Source organism: Macaca fascicularis, chromosome 14 (genome assembly GCF_037993035.2).
Source record: "Macaca fascicularis isolate 582-1 chromosome 14, T2T-MFA8v1.1".
NCBI lineage: Eukaryota > Metazoa > Chordata > Mammalia > Primates > Cercopithecidae > Macaca > Macaca fascicularis.
Genome location: NC_088388.1, coordinates 56,685,786 through 56,707,041, shown reverse-complemented (window position 1 = coordinate 56,707,041; position 21,256 = coordinate 56,685,786). Strand labels below are relative to the sequence as shown.

At 45.7% G+C, this 21,256-nt stretch overlaps 1 protein-coding gene across 6 annotated transcripts in view; it reads right to left on the bottom strand.

Moving 5' to 3' along the window:
- Positions 1 to 10,210: 10,210 nt before the first annotated feature.
- The window catches only part of DENND5A (DENN domain containing 5A), a 129,282-nt gene continuing 118,236 nt past the window's right edge, over positions 10,211 to 21,256 (bottom strand). For 2 of the 6 annotated variants that reach the window (XM_005578652.3, XM_005578655.4), the window contains 8 exons: positions 18,712 to 18,833; positions 17,349 to 17,494; positions 16,667 to 16,785; positions 15,787 to 15,968; positions 15,094 to 15,176; positions 14,413 to 14,536; positions 13,636 to 13,804; positions 10,211 to 11,235 (listed from right to left, as the gene is read on the bottom strand). In XM_005578652.3, coding sequence (XP_005578709.2) covers positions 11,052 to 11,235; positions 13,636 to 13,804; positions 14,413 to 14,536; positions 15,094 to 15,176; positions 15,787 to 15,968; positions 16,667 to 16,785; positions 17,349 to 17,494; positions 18,712 to 18,833 — 1,129 coding nt within the window. In that variant the 3' untranslated portion in view covers positions 10,211 to 11,051. The remainder of the gene's footprint in view (positions 11,236 to 13,635; positions 13,805 to 14,412; positions 14,537 to 15,093; positions 15,177 to 15,786; positions 15,969 to 16,666; positions 16,786 to 17,348; positions 17,495 to 18,711; positions 18,834 to 21,256) is intronic. The other 4 variants (XM_005578653.3, XR_012423402.1, XR_012423403.1 and 1 more) reach the window with 4 other exon arrangements.

The following is a 21,256-nucleotide window of genomic DNA, read 5'->3' as shown; positions in this document are numbered from 1 at the left end:
ATTGAATTGTCTTGGCACCCTTGCCAAAAGTTAATTGACCATAAATGTGAAGATTTATTTATGGGCTCAATTCTATTCCATTGATCTATATGTCTATCCTTATGCCAATACTGCACCATCTTGATTACTGTAGTAAGCTTTGAAATAGGTAAGTACAAGTCTTCCAACTTTGTTCTTTTTCAAGCTTGCTGTGGCTATTCTGGGTCCCTTGAATTTCCATATGAATTTTATGATCAGCTTGTTAATTTCTGCAAATAAATCAGATGGGATTTTGATAGGGATTACACTGAATCTATTGATCAGTCTGAAGAGTATTACCATCTTACCAATGATCCATGAACATGGGATGTCTTTCTATTTATTTAGGTCTTCTTTCATTTCCTTCAACGACGTTTTGTAGTTTTCAGAGCATACATTCTGCACTTTTTTTGTTAAATATTCCTAAGTATTCTATTCATTTTGATGCTATTATAAATGGAGTTTTCTTAATTTTCAGTTTATTGCTACTGCAGTAAGTTTTATTTTTGTATGTTGATACAAAAATACAACTTATTTTTGTGTATTGATCTTGTATCCTGAAATCTTCTAAGCTTTTTTTTTTTTTTTTTTTTTTTTGAGATGAGGTCTCACTATGTTGCCCAGGCTAGTTGCAAACTCCTGGGTTCATATAATCCTCCCACCTCGGCCCCCCAACTAGCCAGGATTATAAGCATGTGCCACTGCACCCAGCTCTTCTGAGCTTTTTTATTAATTCTAATAGTTTTTTTAGTAGATTCCTTAGGATTTTCTATATACAAGATCATGTCATCTGCAAATATAGTTTCACTTCTTCCTTTCCAATCTGGATGACTCTTATTTAATTTTCTTGGCTAATTATTACTTACTTTTTTTGAGAATCATTTATTTGCTAGGTCTTTTTGTCTTCAGCACACCCAACAACATGGTGCTTACTTTTTTTTACAAGAAAACTGAGGAACAGAAAGTCACACTACCTGGATGTATGGGTCCTGCAACATTCAGGACCTAGCTGTCTCAGTGTCCCAGATTAATGTCCTCTTTGAAGTTCGACAGCATTATTCTAAATAAAGAACTCCCCAAGAGAATCAACTACAATTGTAAATTCAGTAAATTGAAATTTGTTGCAAACAAAACGAAGCACCAATTTTCATTCAACCTTCAGATTGATTTTTGCTACAAAGTTGTACAAATCTACAGGGTCTCAATTATGCTAGAGATTGAGCTTAGTAAATTACACAACCAAGTGAGCCTCAGTGGTAGGCTGAGGTCACACATTTCCAGCTCTCACCAGAGGTACCTCCAAACCCTAAAACTGCATAAAGAGGCACAAGTCCAAGGCCAGAAAGAATAGCTTTTACAAAGATTTGCACACATTCTTGGCTAAATGTTTATATATCAGAAGGCCTGTCCCTAATATGTTGTTTTTTGTTCTCAGTTTTAACATTAGTGAGAGCAGCAACATTTTGGGGAAGTGAAGCTTAAGCATTCAAAGAGCTGCCAGACCTGTGACAGCCTGTAGGGGTAGGGAAGCTAATACTTGTCCCTAAGGCCAGAGCTTACCAAGGACAAGAAGATCAGGAACCAAGATGGCAAGAAATGTACAGTTTGGTCCAGTGATGCCCTTGGTCCAGCTCTGGAGCAGCCTAGAGCTCTGGCTGAGATACTCAAGCAATTGAAACTAGGTTCAAGGCAATTAATCCTGCACTTCTAAGGTTGCTATAACTATCCCGCCTGTTTAGCTCGAGTTAAAGGTCAGACTCTATAATAAACCTCCTTTTGGAAGTTGAGATCACCACGACCCCAGCCTGAGGGCCAAGGCAGAAGTGTTCAGGTAGAACCTGGAACCAATAGCAGGCTTTACTTTCAGGGTCAGATAAGGCAGGAAGGAACCTTGAGTTCCAGGACTTCTTTTAAGTGTGCCAGCCAGCCCCAGCTCCCTCAGAATTAGTATGAGAAAAGGAAGTTGAAAATAGGAAATATAAACACAGGTGACTGTAAGCCTGTGAGCATGGATATACACACCAACCCCCAAATCTTAGTTTGACAAACATCACAAGTCTGTGTTGTGAACTGAAGTGTAGACCATGTACCCCTAAGGCCTATACAACATCCTTAATACCTCTTCTTCCTTACCCCAGAAGCAATCCATCACCAGATCCTCCCAGTCTTTCATCTGAAGCAATCTAGAATCCATTCCCTTCCCTCCAGCTCCACCACCACTCCTATGTCAAGTTGTGCTCATCTCACCTGTGACTACTCACTAGGATGCTCACATCCATCTGTTCCTCAAAATGCAAATCTGAACATATCACCCACCTCCAGAAAACCCTTCCATGACTTCTCAGGTCTCTAATGGTAAAGATAAAACTCCCCAGGTGGTCTCCATGGCCCAGCACAGTCGGTCTCCGGCCACAGAGCAGGTCCCTGAGTCTTCACAGGGTTTATCATCTGCCTTCTGGAGCACACTAGCCACCTCTTGCTTATTCTGCCCAGTCGCTATGATGCAGTTGATTTAATGCATCTGTGTGCTGTTCTGTGGGACGTCCAGATTGTCTATCTCTCTCTGCACAATGACTGAAGGAAAGAGAGTTAATATACCTCTGGGGGAAAACTGCAGATGAATATCTTTGTCTGTTTCACATGAATGCCAACTGTTCTGATCCTCTTGTTCCATCAGAATAGAAAAGAAAACATTTGAAGTTTTTAGGTGTGCCAGGATATCCCCTTCAAAGTAAAATGCAAATTTTATGATGCCCCTTTCATCCTTCCTACCACAAAGAAAGAAGCACAGCATGTGGCAGGGCTCTTTGGATTCTGGAGGCCACACATTCCACACCTAGAAATTCTTCTCTGGTGGTACAGAAAGTTGCCAGCTTTACACGGAGCCTGGAGCAGAAAAGGGCTCTACAGGAGGTCCAGGCAGCTAGTCAAATAGCTTATCTTTTGGATCATATGATCCAGCAGACTCTACGGTGTTGGAAGTGTCAGTGATAGGTAAGATGCAATACAGACTTCTTTGAAAGCCCCAGTGAAATAATCACAAAGCAGGCCCCTGGGTTTCTGGAGCATGACATCTGCAACTGAGAATTATATATCTTTTGAGGAACAGTTCCTGGCATGTGACTAGGCTCCAATTTAGATGCAATGCTTGACCATCAAGTGACAATATGTCTAGAACTGCCCATGATGGACTGGGTTCTGTTAAGTCAGCCAAGTCCTAGTTAGGTAGGGCCTCCAGTACTTCATTGCAAGGTGGAAATGGTAACCAAGCTTGGTTTACTGACGGGTCAGCTCAGCATGTGGGTGGAAGCCAAAAATGGACAGTGGTTGCATGACAGCCCCAGTCAGGGGTTTTCTTGAAAGATAGAAGCAAGGGAAAATCTCCCCAATAAGCAGAACTGCAAGTGCTGCAGCTACTTGTGGAAGGAGAACTCTACACAGGGGACATGTTCCTGGGCAGCAACCAAGGATCTAGCTGCCTAGCTAGAGGCTGGAAGAAAAAGTCTGGAAGATTAGGGACAAGGAAGCATGTGGGTGGGCATTTAGAAATAGGCACAAAATGTGAAGATTTTGTATCACACATTAACACCCACCAGAAAGCATCCACCACAAAAAAGAACTAACAACTGAGTAGATTAAATGACTCAGCCACTTCATCACTGGCCATCCTGGAACTGACACAACAGTCTCATGAATGGAATTGGTCACAGTGGCAGAGATGAAGGATACTATGTATGGGCCCAACAGCACAGACTCCTATATACCAAAAATGATCTAGCTATTGCTGCCTCTGAGTGTCCAATCTGCCAGCAACAGAGATCCATGCTGAGTCCCAGATATAATACTATTCCTCAAGGAGACCAGCCAGCCACCTGGTGGCAAGTCGATTGCATGAGGCCCCTTCCATCCTGGAAAGACCAGCAGTTTATCCTCACAGGGATAGAGACCTATCCTGGGAATCAGCTTGCCTTTTCTGCCCACAGAAACCTTAGCTGGCACCAGTATCCTCAGAAGTTTACAGAGTAACTGATCCACAGGTATGGAATTCCATCCAGCATAGCACCCAACCAGGGACCCACTTCACAACGGAGATGAGCAAGTGAGCCTATGACAATAGGATCTACTGGTTATATACTGCACCATCCAGAAGCTGCCAACCTTAAAGAGCACCAGAATGGCTTACTGAAGGCACAGCTAGGGCACTTGCCTGGAGGTAATAATCTGCACGGACTGGATGCCATCCTTCAGGACTCAGCACATGCATTAAATCAGAGAGCTATAATCACAGCTAAATTACAGCTCCCTGCTATGTCCCCTACAGGAAGAATGCATGGGTCCAGGAACCTAGGGGCAGAAGCAAGAGTGGCCACACTTACCATCACTTCCAAAGACCTACTGGGGAATGTTGTGCTTCCTGTCCCTAAACTCTAGGTTCTGTAGGGTTGGAAACACTAATCCCCAAAGGGGGTATATTCTTGCCAGGGACACAACTACACCTAAGTCCCACCAAACTACAGAACTCTGGCTGCCACCAGGGTAGTTTGGACTCCTTGTATCTAAGAACGAGGAGACAAGAAAAGAGTCACCATTGTGGCAGAGATTGACTGAGCTTGAATAGCAAGAGGTGGTAGCACTGTTTTTATACATTGGGTAGGGGGTAAAATAATGTGAAGCCCAAATGATCCATTTGGGTATCTCTTGGTACTCCCTTGTCCAGTTGTAACTGTAAGTGAACATGTGCAGCAACCCTGGTCAAGAAGACTACGGCAACCAAGGGCTTGGACCTCTCAGGAATGAAGGTTGGGGTTATACTACTCAGCAAGCCAAGCCCCACTGAAATGATAGCTGAAGATGACGGGAACTTAGGACAGCGCAGAAGGGAGAAGGTAAGTACCAATCGTGGCCCCAAGACTAACTTCATCAATGGGGATTGTAACTTGTTCCCCAAGGCTCCCTCTTCTAGGCTTCCCCTCAGGAAACCATGGAAAGAAACATGGGTACATTGCAGAAAAGAGGATCTGCGCAGTGTAAGGGGCAGACTGTGAGGCTGTGGAGCTGCATCACTCAAATCTCCTTCAAGAAAACCTGACAAAGTACCCAGAGAAGTCATAATTAATGGCAGCCTCCAGCTGCTTCCCCTGTGAATGCAGAAACCACACTTCCTCTAGGCTCTGCTCCTAGACAACAACTGAGCACAACAGGATTACTGGTGTGCCCACTCCTGCCCAAAGGGGACTCCTCGTGAGCAGTTTTTTGCTCAGGGACTTCCCATCAACTTGACTGAGATTCTTCTCAGAGCTGGTCTATGGGTCTGAGACTTCCTTCCCACTCCTTCCTCCCTCTGTCCTCTCCCAGGGTTCAGCCTGGCTTCTGGATCTAAAGCCTCTCCCTGCCTATTCTTGCTCCCTAGCTCTTTAGCCCTCACAGGTGTTTCCTCTGTCTTGGAATCTGCTTCTCAAAAAAAACCCAAGTTGATAGAAATAATATATGATCTCTCAAAGATAGAGTACAACTACTAAAACATAGGGGCTAGCCGGGGGCAGTGGCTCCCGCCTGTAATCTCAGCACTTTGGGAGGCCAAGGCGGGTGGATCACAAGGTCAGGAGATGAAGACCATCCTGGCTAACATGGTGAAACCCTGTCTCTACTAAATATACAAAAAATTAACCAGGAGTAGTGGCATGTGCCTGTAGTCCCAGCTTCTCAAGAGGCTGAGGCAGGAGAGTTGTTTGAACCCGGGAGGTGGAGGTTGCAGCAAGCCACAAATAAATAAATACATAAAAATAAAACATAGGGGCTTGGCCAGGTGCAGTGGCTCATGCCTGTAGTCCTAGTACTTTGGGAGGCTGAGGCGGGCAGATTGCTTGAGCCCAAGAGTTCAAGACCAGCCTGGGCAACATGGCAAAACCCTGTCTCTACAAAAAATACAAAAATTAGCTGTGCATGGTGGTGTGCACCTGTAGTCTCAGCTACTCAGGCTGAGGTGGGAGGACTGCTTGAGCCTGGGAAGTTGAGGCTGCAGTGAGCCAAGATCATGCCACTGCACTCCAGCCTGGGTGATAGAGTGAGACCCTGTCTCAAAAAAAAAAAGGGTGCAGGGGGAGGGCAGGCTTAAGGGGGAAGGATGGGAATAACATACCAAAAAAAGTTTAACTGTTTTCCATGATCATAATTGTAGTAGAAGCATTAGTATTGTCATTTTGAGATGGCTGTGTTTATAATGTGGGATAAAGAAAATGGTTAATTAGGGGATCTTCTAATTCTACCAATTTCTCTACCCTTCAGACCTAGGGTTCTCATTATGGAAAAAAGAGATACAGATGTAATATATAAAAAGTTAAGCCAGGCATGGTGGCTCATGCCTGTAATCCCAACACTTTGGGAAGCCAGGCAAGAGGATTGCTTGAACCCAGGAGTTCAAGACCAGCTTGGGCAATGTAGCAAGACCCTGTCTCTACAAAAAATTTAAAAATTACTTGGGTGTGGTGGTGCACACCTGTAGTCCCAGCTACTCAGGAGGCTGAGGCAGGATCACTTGAGCCTGGGAAGTCAAGGCTGCAGTGAGCCATGATCATGCCACTGTGCTTCAGCCTGGCTAACAGAGTGAGATCCTGTTTCCAAAAAAAAAAAAAAAAAAGTAAAAGTATGTTATAGTTTGGTTTGATCCCTCCAAATCTCATAGTGAAACGTAATCCCTGTTGTTGGAAGTGGGGCCTAATAGGAGGTGTTTGGGTCATGGGCAGACACGCGGCGACACCCCTCATGAGTGACCTGGTGTCATTCTTGTACTCATGGTAATGAATGAATTCTTGCTGTATGAGTTCTTGTGAGAGCTGGAAGGAGCCTAGCATCTCCTTCCGCTTTTTTTTTTTTTTTAGATGGAATTTTGCTCTAGTCGCCCAGGCTGGAGTACAATGGTGCAATCTCAGTTCACTGAAGCCTCTGCCTCCTGGGTTCAAGTGATTCTCCTGCCTCAACCTCCCAAGTAGCTGGAATTAGAGGCGCCCGCCACCATGCCAGGCTAATTTTTGTATTTTTAGTAGAGACGGGGTTTCACCATGTTGGCCAGACTGGTCTCGAAGTTCTGACCTCAAGTGATCCACCTACCTCGTCCTCCCAAAGTGCTGAGAATACAGGTGTGAGCCACGGCGCCCAGCCTCCTTCGTCTCTTTCATCCCTCTCTTGCTATGTAATTCTGCACACCCGTCCTCTTCTACCATGTGTGAAAGCAGCTTGAGGCCCTCACTAGATGCAGATACCAGTATCATGCTTCCTGTAAAGCCTGCAGAACCATTAGTCAACTAAGCCTCTTTTCTTTATGAATTACCCAGCCTCAGGTATTCCTTTGTAGTAGCATTAAACGGACTAAGGCACCCTACAATCCTGAACTGGAATCAGAAATAACACTGTAAAATCATGGGGCACCATGGATGCATGTGTGTATACACACTCATGTATATATACACATTTACATATGCATTTAACATATATAATTCCAAGATCTTCACTATCTTCAAATATACATATTTACTATATATCTTTATTTCTAGATGTCTATATTAAATGTATAAACATGTTATATTTAAATTTAATCAAAGCTCTGTCTACTGAATAGGCCTAGAACCAATGATCTACCAGTAACAATGAGAATTTCTAGTGTCCAATTATGGTCTTGCAATACCATTTCCCACTTAAGGAAACCAGGGCTTTTTGGAGAAATGGCTGATTCCAAGTCTAGGACAGAAAATGGATAAAGTGACCCTAGAACATCTTGCAATACCAGAAATAAAAGCAGATGTCAAAGACAACTAGAGTTGTGTCAAAACAACTCAGGAGCCAACTTAAAGAAGCTCCCAAAGGCCAAAGGTAAGACAATAAAGATAATAACTGCAATGAGATGAAGCCTATCAAATACATTTAAACCAATGAGTTCATAATACTGTTTAAAAAATAGTCATCTTCTGAAGATAACAAAGAACCAGTTCATTATCTTAAAAGTTAGGTAAATAAAAGGAAAGAATTAAGCACTTATCTGCCTTTCCCACACAAACTCTACTGGGAAATCAAACAGTAGATGAGAGACAATGTCTCCTTATAAAATTATTCCATCTAATAAATGAAGACAAAATGATAGATTAGAATATCCCCATGCTGCAATCCCCAGTGAATTACTTGCTGGATGTAGGTATTGAGCATCAGTGGCTGCTAAAACAACAAAAATGAAAAACAGACGTTACGTGCCTCTTGCTAAATGAGCACACCACCACCTAGAGTCTTATCAAAGGGATCAACCTGAGGCAAGTTGTCTAGATCTAGTTGCTGATCTGCAGGAAATGCTGAGGATAAAGGAGTATATTGAACTGCACCACAGGCATGAAATTAGCAAAAACCCAGGCTGTGGAAAACTACAGATCAAATAGCTTAAAATCTTCAACAAATTGTAAAAAAAGGAAAGGGATGGAGGGGACCCTTTAGATTAAAAGAGACTTAAAAGATGTATCGAGTTTTTTAAAAGGACAGTAAGACTATAGCATGTAGGGATGCACATTTGGGCGACAAAATACAATAAAGAAACTCAATGAAATTGTTACTTATAAAAGTCAAGAAGATGGAAAAAGGGAGGTGCTGGGACTGTGATGGCGAAGGGGGAACATGGAGGACCCTGGCATGTTCCATGGGGGCTGGCAAAGTTCTATTCTTGACCTGAGTAGTGATTACAAGGGTGCTTGCTTTATAGTAATTCACAGAGTTCCTTTGCTTGCTTGTTTATTTACCAGTCCCTGAAATCTGAGCGTCTGGGAAGCACTGAAGTAGAGCAGGTGCAGAAGCTGAGGCAGGCAGGGCTGCTTGCTGAGTGAACCAGACACACCTATTTACCCAGGGCCACTGGAGAGGCCTGGCTAGGCCCTACACAGAAGAATGCAGTTGACTCAAGTGTCCTTGAAATCTTGAGCTACTGAGCAGGTCTGTTCTCTTATATCACACGTCATTCCAAAATGGATTTGCCGAAGATTACAAAACAAAACACAGTAGAAAGTGAGTAGTATCAGCTGTTAGAACAAGGAAATAGTTGGTCCCAGGCACCTGGCTTAAGGTAAGCTCAGGCCTAGGCCCACAATATACATACATACAGCTGAGTTCCATGCTGCCCTTCTTGCCCAGCCAAGAATCCTGCTTCCTGCTCCAGAGGTACTGCCTACCTTCCCTCCCCTTTTCTTGGCCATCTCCAAAAGAACTAAGGCTCTGTCCGTGGGCTTCAGGCAGACGGGTGCAGTGCAGCCTCTCACCCCCTCTGCAGGCAGGACGCTGCGCTGCAACTCTCTAGGCCCTTTCCTCATCTCTTCAGCAGCATTTACCACCTGCCAGGCCCAGGGGGTGGAGACAGGTAAGAGATCCCCCTCTTCCCTCTGGGAGCTCACGGTGCAGGGGCTGAGCCTGATGTGAAAGCAGGCAATGACAATCCAGAGAGGAGATGCCAGCATCTAAGAAAATGAAGGAGCACAAGGATGGAATGATTAACTGCCTAGGGAGATTGGGGAACACTTCACACAGGTGACTGCTAAAGTAAATCCCAAACAACAAACAAAGTGGGTGAAGGGGAGGCATTCCAGGCAAAGGGAAAGTGCATGCAAACCAGGGAAGCATAAAAGAGGGCACTGATTGGTTTGAGGTCCCTGACTTGATCACACTACACTTCTTCTGGAGCTTCCTGAGAAAGCAGCCTGAAGAATAAAAATGAAGGAAGCCGGACCTCTCATAAAGGTCTTCCACCTGCCATCCCCAGGAAAGCAAACCTTTCTTTCAAGAGCTTCCCCCGACCCCCAGCTTCCCACACCCGGTCTCCCTTACCCTCTCAAGAAAGGGCCCATCCTGTCTCAGTCAAGTGACAACCTCTGCACCCCTGGCCAGGTCTTTTCCCTCCTGTGCCTCTGTCTCCTCCTCTGTGGACTGGGGAAAGAACCTTGTCTGCATCCCTGTCAATCAGTCACGTAACAGCTAGGAGAGCTCCTGGCACTGTGGGCAGAAGGACCCAGGAGACCCCAGGCCCTCAGGGGCATCCTGGGCAGGCCACAACCCCGAGCTTGCTGGTACAGAGAGGTGATGCCACAAGCCCGTCCTCACAGATGGACCCAACTGCACCCGCAGCCGCCCGCTGCTGACAAACCTCCATAAAAATCAGTGATCCATGCAGTTTTGTTTCAGGTGTTTTATTAAGTGGGCCATACTGTAGCTGGTTTCTAAGTTGCAAAATATAAATTTAATAATAATAACATAGCCAGTTAGATTGTGACAAGCTTTTCCTTTCCTTAAAAAAAGAAAATACTTAAAAACACACAGTGGAGGGTTAAATAAATAAAACATTTTTAAAAAGAAAAAAGAAAAGAAAAACCTGTTAAAACATGCTTATGTTTACTTCTGTGAAACTGTGCCAACAGGAAATATGATATTTGGCACGATGACACATCCCGGCATGTCTCCTTCCCAAATAATACTGACAAAAAAGAAAAGATGTGGGACTGACTCATCAGTGCTTACTTAGAGGCACTACTAAAAATCCCTTTGATTGGAGCATAGGGCTTCCCGCTCAGCACACCTGTGTGTGGCCTATGAAAGCCAAATAACCATAATAATGTTAATATAGAAAACATTAGTTTAAAAATGATGTGGAAGGGCCTCATTAATGCGACGGGGCAAGGAAACATAACTGTCCCGCACGCAGTGCCACAGGCTCAGTCCAGGGAGGCCTCAGGCTTCCAGCATGTGGCCACGGCGAGGGAGGGCACCAGCTTCAAAATAAGCGGCACCGGCCTCGCTCCCTCTCCCTATCACTCTTTCACATGAAAGTGTGTAAAAAGCAAATCGGCAAATAAACTCTAAAATAGATTATTTATTCCAAAAATCCTCTAGTTTTCTTTTTACAGTGAGTGTACATTTTGTCTCCTCCTGCACAATCGCTTAAGTCCGTTTGGGAAGAAAGGTCAGAGCTGCAGGGTGAGTCTTTCTTAGTCCTGCTGCTGACTGGTCCTGGGAGGTCAGATGTCGATGCCCTTGACAAGGGACGTCTCCAGTGTGATATTGAACTCCTGCAATGTCTGCAGCACGCGAATCAAGGAATTGACAAGTGTATGGTCTTTGATCAGTGCCACATCCTCATACATGTGTGCAGTGATGGGGCAGTCAGCCAGCAGGGCAATCCAGTGGTGTAGGAGGTGATCTCTGGCAGAGCAGGAGCAGTCCAGGTGGGTCAAAGGGGAAGGGAAAAGGAAGACAGACAGTTAGTGCAAGGCCAAGGGGGAAACCATGAACTAAGTCTGAAGCTGGAGAAGCTGACAGCTCCCCCACAGCCCCCTTTCCCAAACAGGGACTGGCAAAGAGGTCTTTCAGCTCCAGGACACCAAACAAACCTGACCCAAATCAGCCCTGTCACGAGCCCCCAGGCCTCCTCCTCCCCTGCCTCCCTCGCCCTGCCTAGACAGCCCCACCACCAGTGTCTCCCAGAGCTTCTCTCCTCCCACAGCTACCACCACCAGGAATAATAAGAAGCACTAACCTCACACAGCACTCAGCATGTGCTGGTACTAACATAAGAGTAATCTTCATGATAACCCTATGATATGAGGTAGGTACTATTATTATCCCCACTTTACAGATGAAGAAAGTGGGGTAGATGGAAGTTAAGTAGCTTGTCCAAGACCACATGGCTAGTAAATGGGTAACTTGAGATCTGAACATAGTGAATGCAGTTCTGGAGTCTGTATTTAACCACTATGCCAATTCTCTCCCTTTATGCAGCCTGAATAAACTACTGCCTTAAGTTTATTTGAGCTTCATGCTCTTTCACCTGACCTATAGGAATAACCCCTAACAATCTCGTCCACTCTAATGCATACCACCCATAATATCAGATTAATATTACTTCAGTCTCCTGATGAAACAATTTTGTACTAATATGAAAAGAATCTTTCTCTGTCCCAGCTCAGGGGCCCTATTCTGTTTCCTATTACTGCCCTTGCCACATTCTGTTATTTCCTTCCATTAAAGGCTCACTTAAATACCAACTCCTCCCTGAAGTCTTCTCTGATCTTTCTCCTCTATCTTTTCAGCATATTGTATGAATGTATATTTCATTTTTGGACCCTCAAAACCTTCTTCCATGTTCTATATTTAATTAGGACAAGTAAGCTTCTAAATGGTGGCTGGGTGTGGTGGCTCACGCCTATAATTTCAGCACTTTGGGAGGCCAAGACAGGCAGATCACCTGAGGTCGGGAGTTCAAGACCAGCCTGACCAACATGGAGAAACCCTGTCTCCACTAAAAATACAAAATTAGCCAGGCATGATGGCACATGCCTGTAATCCCAGCTACTCGGGAGGCTGAGGCAGGAGACTCGCTTGAACCTGGGAGGTGGAGGTTGCAGTGAGCCGAGATTGCACCATTACACTCCAGCCTGGGCAACAGAGCGAAAGTCCATCTCAAAATAAATAAATAAATAAATAAATAAATAAATAAATAAATAAATGGCAAGGGGCCATGTTTTATTCAGCTCTCTTCCTACCAACTTCCATAAGGCCATTTAAATGTTTAATGAAGGAATAACTAGATATACTCTGCTTCAAACTTCCCCAGTGGTGTAATTTTGATCTTTCCTTTCAAAATGGGGCCCCTCTGCCCCTAGTTACATACACGCTCTCATCCCTACCCCAACAGATCACCACACACATAAGTCATGTGTTGCTTAATGACAGGGATACAGTCTGAGAAATGTGTCATTAGGCAGTTTCGTCACTGTGCAAACTTTATAGGGTTCTCATACAAACCTAGATGGTAGAGCCTACTATATGTCTAGTCTGTTGCTCCTAAGCTACAAATCGGTACAGCCCTGTCACCAGCCCCCAGGCCTGCTCTTCTACACTTCTTCTGGAGCTTCCTGCCAAAGCAGCCTGAAGAATAAAAATGAAGGAATACTGTGCTGAATACTGTAGGCAACTAAAACACAATGGTAAGTATTTGAGTATCTAAACATATCTCAACATATAAAAGGTACAGTAAAAACAGTCTTATAATCTTTTTTTTTTTTTTTTGAGACAGAGTCCCGCTCTTTCGCCCAGGCTGGAGTGCAGTGGCCGGATCTCAGCCCACTGTAAGCTCCACCTCTGGGTTTACGCCATTCTCCTGCCTCAGCCTCCTGAGTAGCTGGGACTACAGGCGCCCGCCACCTCGCCCGGCTAGTTTTTTGTATTTTTCAGTAGAAACGGGGTTTCACCATGTTAGCCAGGATGGTCTTGATCTCCTGACCTCGTGATCTGCCCGTCTCGGCCTCCCAAAGTGCTGGGATTACAGGCTTGAGGCACCGCGCCCGGCCGAGTATTATAATCTTATAGGACCATCATCCCATAAACAGTCCATCACTGACAAATGTTGTTATGCGGCACATTTTATGTAATGTGTGACCATACATGATACGCAAAGGAAATTCAAGCTTCTAGGAAGCCTTCTAAGGCCACATCTCCCTAAGGGCACCTGGTGAGCCATTCCTCGCCCCTGCACCACACCAGGCCTCCAACACCACCACCAAGGCTAACTGCTGTGCACTCTGGGCCCCGGGTCTGCAGTACCTGGCTCCCAAGCACACCAGCATCTGAAACTTGCCGTCCTTGCCGATGTTCCGGGGAGTATTGTTGATTGCAGTGACAAATCGGCAGAAGTTCCGGGCTCTTGTATGCCAGTTTTCCTCAGAGACTACTTCATTCTGCTCTAATGTCTCATAATAGGTTTGTGCTTTTTCTGTGAAGAGTAGAAAAGCTTGCCAGTGAAAGACTCTCAACACCAACCTGATGGTCCTGCAGGCCACTTGCCATGGGCCTCTCCAAGTCCACGCAGGTAACTTAATGAGAATAGTACAAGTGTTCTGATGTCACCGGTCATGTTTCAAAATCATCCTTAGCTTCCCTATCCTTATTTTTAAATTTAGTTATGTGGCCCTTGATCTAAAGATGTTCTTTTCCCTACTCTGAAGACACAAAAAATTCTGAGGATGGTTTCTTGCATGAAAATTCTCCATATTGGTGCAACATAGGGCTTGGGGCTCCAATACACTCAGCTGGACTTTGGGATCTATAAGGAGAAAGTGTGAGGACTCAGAACTAAGTCCATACTAAATAACAGATGTCTAGAAGAATCTTTTCTGTCCAATTCTCAAGAGGTAAGCATTTACCAAGGGGGGAGGAGAGCTCTTGTCATTCCCTTTAAGAAAAACCAGAGCAAACAAATGAGATCTTAGAGTCACCTAATTTGGGTTCTGCCTCTCAGAGTGGTCAGCACCTATGCTATGTTGGTGAGTCCCCCTATATCTCTACATGCTTTTCCCACCCTCATACTCCAGCTCAACTCACCCAGGAAATCCCAAATGAAGACATTTTTGAAGAGCCGGGGTGATTTAAATCCATGCTGGAAAGCCTGTTCCAGGGCCGAGACAAGGCCACACTCTCCACAGAGCAACAGCGTCAGACTGCCTCGCTAAGTAAGGAAACAGGGGAGGATGCCAGGCTTGTCTCAGCCGAGCTGCCCTCCCACCACTGCATCCCTAAACCCACAGCCCAGAGTTGGGAGGGCTGCAAAAGACAGGCTAGGACTCTATCTGTTCCCCTAACACCTGGCACAGTGCCTGGCTCAGAGCAGCTCCCAGTGAAGAGTTGTTGAATAAATGGATGAAAGAAGAGATGAGGGATCTGGGTCACACACAAGGAGATTCTCCACTGGAGGACAAAGCCAGTGTGGCCACTCTTCAAGGAGACCCAGGCAAATCTAGAAGAGGACAGGAATGGGTACTGTTCACTAGGGGCCCAGGGACTCTACTGGGTCATCAGTATGGAGGGAAAATAGGGTAATCTGAGGCAAAGGCCCCCAGAGGAAGGAGTCTGCTCCATCTCCAACTAGCTGAGGCACACACTCTACAAGACTCTAGGGTGTCCACAGCACATGGGCCTGGAAGAGCATAACAGGATAATTGGAAAAACAAAATTATTCTCTCTTACTCAATGTAAGGCCCTGGATTGGAGGGCAGGAAGGCTCACCTCTTTCTCAGGCTTATGGAAGTGCTTCACAATGCCATTGACTGCCTCCCCGATGGACTCCTGGATCTGCCCAGTGTTCAGCTCTAATAAAAATCAAGCAGACATCCCTAACCAATCTCAGAGGCTAACAGTGCTTAGCTGCCTGAGCAGGAGACTGAGGACATGGGGAGGGCCCATAGGAGAGGCAGGGCAGCTGGACCCTAGGAAGCAGAGGCTCTTGCCCACCCAGCTTTGCTGATTTAGCTCTTCCACAAATCTTGGGGGAAAAACACAAAAGCTAACACCTTAGAGTTCTATCTCTAAGAAATGCTGGTAAAGTTTATTTTCCATTTTACTTGGAATTGTGGGCAACCAAAAGAGAGTCATGCCTTGGCTGTGAAGCCCAGGAATCAGGAAGGAGAAGGCCAGAAAGTAGACCCTTCTCCTTTAATGGATCATGCATGAATATAGACAGCACCCAGGCTTGGCAGCATGAGTTCTCTCCTCTCCTGCCAGCCCTCTAAGGAGACTGCCAAATGCTCTCAGTGATTCATAAGAGGAGGGTGCCATATGCCTGAGGTGGCTTTGTCAGCAGAAGTGTTTCCTAAGGCAGCTGCACAGGCTGGGATCTGGGTTCCCCATATCAGGGCTCACAGAGCTCCACCCATTCCCTAGACTGTGTGGCATGAGGGCCCAACCTCTCCTCCCACTTACTGGGCTTGTTGTTGGGTGAGATGGTAACAAGCCTCCGGATGACACTGGGGGACTGCTGCAGCGGCGGGGTCCGGCACGGCCTCTCATCCACCTCAGGCTGGGATGTGAGCAGCTCCCCAACTAGGATCCGCTCCAGGCTTCCATCATCCATGCCCTTCCCTAACCACCGGCCACAAGGGAACCTGAAGGTCAGACAATGGACTGTCAGAGCATCCAGCTCCTCTTTGCTGCTCAGCAAGAGCCATAACAAAGCCAATCCCTGGAGATAGGCTCTGAAACCAGGATAGAGACTCCTTCAAGGCTCTGCTGGTTCCACCATGTATCATCAGAGAAGTGACCTGAGTGGCATGGGTGGCCTGGGATCTGGGCACAGCAATTCCACACATCTTCACCTGGAAACCCTCCTTCTGGCCAGGCCTGATGGCTCATGCCTGTAATCCCAGCACTTTCAGAGGCCAAGGCAGCTGGATCACCTGAGGTCAGGAGATCAAGACCAGCCTGGTCAACATGGCGAAACCGGTCTGTACTAAAAATACAAAATTAGCTGGGCGTGGTGGTGCATGCCTGTAATCCCAGCTACTCAGGGAGCTGAGGCAGGAGAATCACCTCAGCCCAGGAGGCAGAGGCTGCAGTGAACCAAGATCATGCCACTGCACTCCAGCCTAGGTGACAGAGCAAGACTCCATCTCAAAAAAAAAAAAAAAAAAGAGGAAACCCTCCTTCTACTTACTTTCAAGTGTATGAGGCAGAGCCAAACAGGAAGTTACCTCAGGTTATCGCAACCTAAAGGGTCTCCTTGGGAACTCCACATACCCAAGCATCAAAGAGCTCCTGTAGACACACCTTGCCCCTCTACCTTACAGCCTGAGGGAACACTTACTTGTAGGTATGTCCTGTGATCTCATTCCTGACCATCACATACTCCACCAGCCATTTGGCATACAGCCCAGAGTTATCATGGCCAATCTGGACAGTAGTAAGCTTCCCCAAGTTCTGGCACTGTTAGAGAATAGAGAAGATGAGGTAGGTCAGGAAAATCAGAGGAAAGAACAGTAGTCCTCAGAGGCACAGATCTGACTGGCTACCTGCAACATGACCCCTCAGCATCTGCAGGGGTAGAGGTCATGGCTCTATATACTGCCAAAACTGCGGTACAGCCCTATCTCATGGGGGCGCCCAAGGCTGAGAAAGAAAACACTCTACCTAGAAGAAGAATAGGGCCTGGGAGCAAGAGGTTCTGGAAGTGGGTTCTGAGGTCTCTGGGAACAGGTGGGCTGAGTAGCTGAAAGAACTCTTGGGGACTTCTCAACACACTATGCATGGAGAGATGTGCAAGTCCAGACAAGAAAGTGCCTTCCAAACAGACACTGTTTAGACAAGGTGGGGTCCCCCTCCTCAGGGTCAGTTCTTGGCTCCAGCCTCAGATCATCTCAGGAAGGTCAGCTATGCTGACACATTACACTGTACATAGCAAGGCCTCTGAAAAATCCTGCAGAAAACTCCCCAAAGCAGCTGTTGCAAACTCAGATCCCCACAGAGCTATGGCCCCAAATAACACATACCTCGAAGGTCATCTCTAGCACATTCCTGGGAATCTGCAGAATCTGTGTCTCACCCAATTCTCCTGATATACAGATCCATGGGTTGGCAGTGAACATGGAGCCCCCCAGCTTCTTGCTTGGTACGATCAGAATGTGGTACGGGATCACTGTTTAGAGGAAGCCACAAAAGTATTGAGGAGAATCAGGAATCCTTCCCAAACCAGATGGGACTCTGACCTGCTCCAGGCAAGCTGGTACAACTGTGGCCCCTGCTATCCTAGCCCAAGCAAAGCCCTGGAACAACAGGGCCCCAGGACCTAGTCCCTGGCTGATGTAGAATATTAGCCAACTATTCCACAGCCCCTCCTCAATTTCACTCCTCTCAGACTTACCACCCAAACATCAAAGATCCAAGCCTATCTGTAGGCTCAGAGCTAACTGAACCTGTTGGTTAAACAATATCCCCAACTCCTAACGTACTGAACTGCTTTTTAGAGCACTCTTCAATCTACCATCTCATGAACCCTAATAACAATCATAACAATCTTTGGAGAGGAAGTATTGCAATCCTTTTTCCAAGGCACAGAGAGAGACACGGTTTGCCTCAGATCTTTTAAATTCCAGTCCAGTGCTACTTCTATTAAGCCCATAGCCCTAGTCTCTAAAAGGGAAGATGCAGCATCAGATAGAAACAAGAGTCCATGCTGCTGAGTAATTGGCCAAAGAACTAGCCAAGTGGCAAACTCAGAGACTAAACTCCACCCAGCAGAGAATCCTGGCATCAGGGAAAGAAGAGGCTCAAAGGGAATTAGACCATATTGAACCCTCTTCCCTATTCTGTAAATAGAGAGACTGGGACTCACAGCAGGATAGACTCTGCTCACAGACACATAATAAGTTAGCCAAAACTGGGCCCAGACTTAAATCTCCCACTGGCATCTGGAGTTCTTTCTGCTACCTCAGGCAAGAGCTCTTTTTCCCTTCAGCCTGGTCTGAAATATTCTGTGATGCCAAGTGACACTCTTAGGTGAAAACAAAAGGGAGATTCTTTGTGGGTATGCAGGGAGGGAGGTAAACTGCATCAGCTCAACTGACTCCACTCTACCTTCATCACCTTAGGCTCCCAGAGCAGTGCCTAGGACAACATCGACAACACAATGGCAAAAAAGACTGAGCTCTCCAGTTCAGAACAAGAATGAGAAACTTCGGAGAAAACACAACCTCCAAGGAGGGCAAGTGCACCTCTCTCCCCACAGAAGCAAAAGACAAATAGAAAGTACAAGGAATTAATCTTCTTTCTTTAAAAAGGGGACAATGAGTGAGTCTCAGGCAGGTTCATAAAGACTGCCTTGAGAAGGCCAGCTGGGAGCACAGGGCTACTCACGGATAGTTGTGAAGACATTGGTGAAGCAAAAGTAATCGACGGCATTAAAAGACAGGAGGTGATAGAGGAACTGCTCCTTCTCGTCATCACAGCGCAGGAAGGCATAGCGCTTATATAACTTTCTGTTGGAGAGGAGGCAACACATCAGTCTCCGACCAAAAGGAAGGGAAAGAAACTAGAATTTTCAGTTCTGGAAGGAGACAGCTAAGGGAAGCATAAGATGTCAAGCCTCAAGTTCCTTAGGTTCACCCTATAAAGGAACAAAGCTATCTACTCTGTAACTAATGGACAGAGGGACAATGGTTTAAGCTACGGCAGGAACAACAAAAATCAAAAACTGCCTGTGTCCAAGGTATATGACGTTACTAAAATGTCAAGTATCAAAAGTCATGAAATCTCCTTTTCTAAACTGAGGGTTGTAATGAAATTCCATCAAGGATGACACAGGTCCTCTCAGGCTTCTGGTTAGGCTGTCAGCTAGTGTACGGTGTGTGAGTGGCAGAGGATGAAGGTCTGTGGTCACCATTCATCACCAGGCCTAGTTTCAAACCCTGAGTAGATCTGAGAGCCACGAGTCAGAACACTGCTCTGAATGGGGGTGTAAGCCCAGGACAGCTTCAGAAGCGATAAAGGGCAGGCTTCTGCTCCCGCCTCTGATCCAAGTCACAGGCAAGGAAGAACCATGCAGATCATATCCTTCCGCTTTTTTCAAACTTTCTCCCTTCATTTCCACTGCCCATTCATCAGAGGTCAACTCCTTTGCCTGACATTCCAGGCCCTCTGCAGCTTCAAAGCAATGATATCTTCCCCCAAATAGAGGAGACACCCAGAGCCAAATGTGCAGGCCTTCAACACAAAGAACAAAAGAAGACAACTGTCCTGGTTGCCCAAGCTGCAATCACCATGGCCAGAGAGGTACAGAATTCAGATCTGTGAGGTTCTGCCTAGCCAGGTTTATAAGGCACTTTCAACAGATAATTTATCAACCCAGGCCTGTTATGTCCAGGTGCTGGAAAGCGCCTATCCTCAAATGCAGTCTAAGTGAATAAATCAGGTAAAGGCCATGGTATAGGACTGCTCACAATGAATAATCAAACAAAAGGCTGTTTCTTGGAATTTAAAGAGTCATATGTTTCAGTGGTCCTGGAAGGCCTTCTAGAACAAGAGGGACCTGAAGGGCAGCAGAAATTTAGACAAGTGTTGTACAGATAGGTTTGGAAACCAGTTTGGCTGGAGTTGAGAGTTCAGTGAAGTGATCAGTTAGCAATGAGACTAAGAAGTTAGGCTATTATACCAAGGGTGTCAAATGAAACCAACAAACAAAAAGGCTATTCAAATGAAGGAAGGTCCTAAAATTTTAAACTAAGGACTTTGCAATCTGCCCAGTATGTAAGGGGTTTCTGCAATTTGCCCTAGAAAAAGGGACAGCCATGACCAAATTCAGGAAATTTAAATTTAGTGCAGGTGAGAAGTGAAAGGGAAATGAGGATTAAACTAAGTCTGTGCAGTAAAAATGGTAAGGAGACAGGTGGGACAGAGGTGAAAGACCTGAAATCTGTATGTGGGAGATAAAGCAAAGCAAGGAGTCAAAACTGACTCCAAATTTTGAATGTAGGTATGGAGAAGAAGTGGGGGTAAGCTTTTCAGAGAGCACAGCGGCGACATTAACAAAAAATCTGAGAGTAAAGTAGTTATGGTGAAGACTCTGTGAAGCTTGCTTTTGTTCTCTCTGAGCTAAAGGTAAAATATCAGAATGGAAATAAATGCAGGAGTGGAGTTCAAAAGACATGTCAGGGCTAGAACTTCAGATGTGGGCATTTCCTGCTTAGAGGTGAGAGAAGTCATGAGAATGGGTGAGATCACCAAGTAAGAGAGCAAGCGAGAAAGCAACAAAGAGTGTGTGCATGTAAAGAATTGAAGACAGTGAAAGCCAACACTGTGCAAAGAGTAAGGGGAGAAAGAGAACAAGATGGTATAAGGTCATGGCAGCCACACAAAGTAAGTTTCAAGGTAAGGGGGGCACTACATGGTATTACTCACCGCAGACAAGTTAAGGAGAAAGAGTTTAGGCTCCCTATATAGGAGCTAACTCATTTCTTCCTTTGGAATTTAGAATTCAGTGGGTACCGTGAATATACAGCCCCCATGAATATACAACCCTGCCTCCACCTTACCACATCTCCAAGCTACAAACAGTCCTGGGGGCTAGCTGGAAATCGCAGAGACTGAGGGACATTCTATCAAGATATACTCTTCACAGGCTGTCCACCTCCTGTCTCTGCAACTATGCACACCTTTTACGTGCACTGGCTGAATCCCTAGTGGATGCTAAGCAACATGCTCAGCCTTGGGAAAGGGACAGGTTTATGCCTTCAATGAAAGCAAACGTCTGTAAGTAGCAAGCAAATAGATAATGAAAATACAACACATCGTGGTAAAAAGGGGATGAACAAATATTCTAACATATGTTATGCATGCCTGGAGGAGGGATGAACCACATTTCTGGGGAGTCCAGGAAAACTCTGGGAAAGAAAACTGGGCCCTG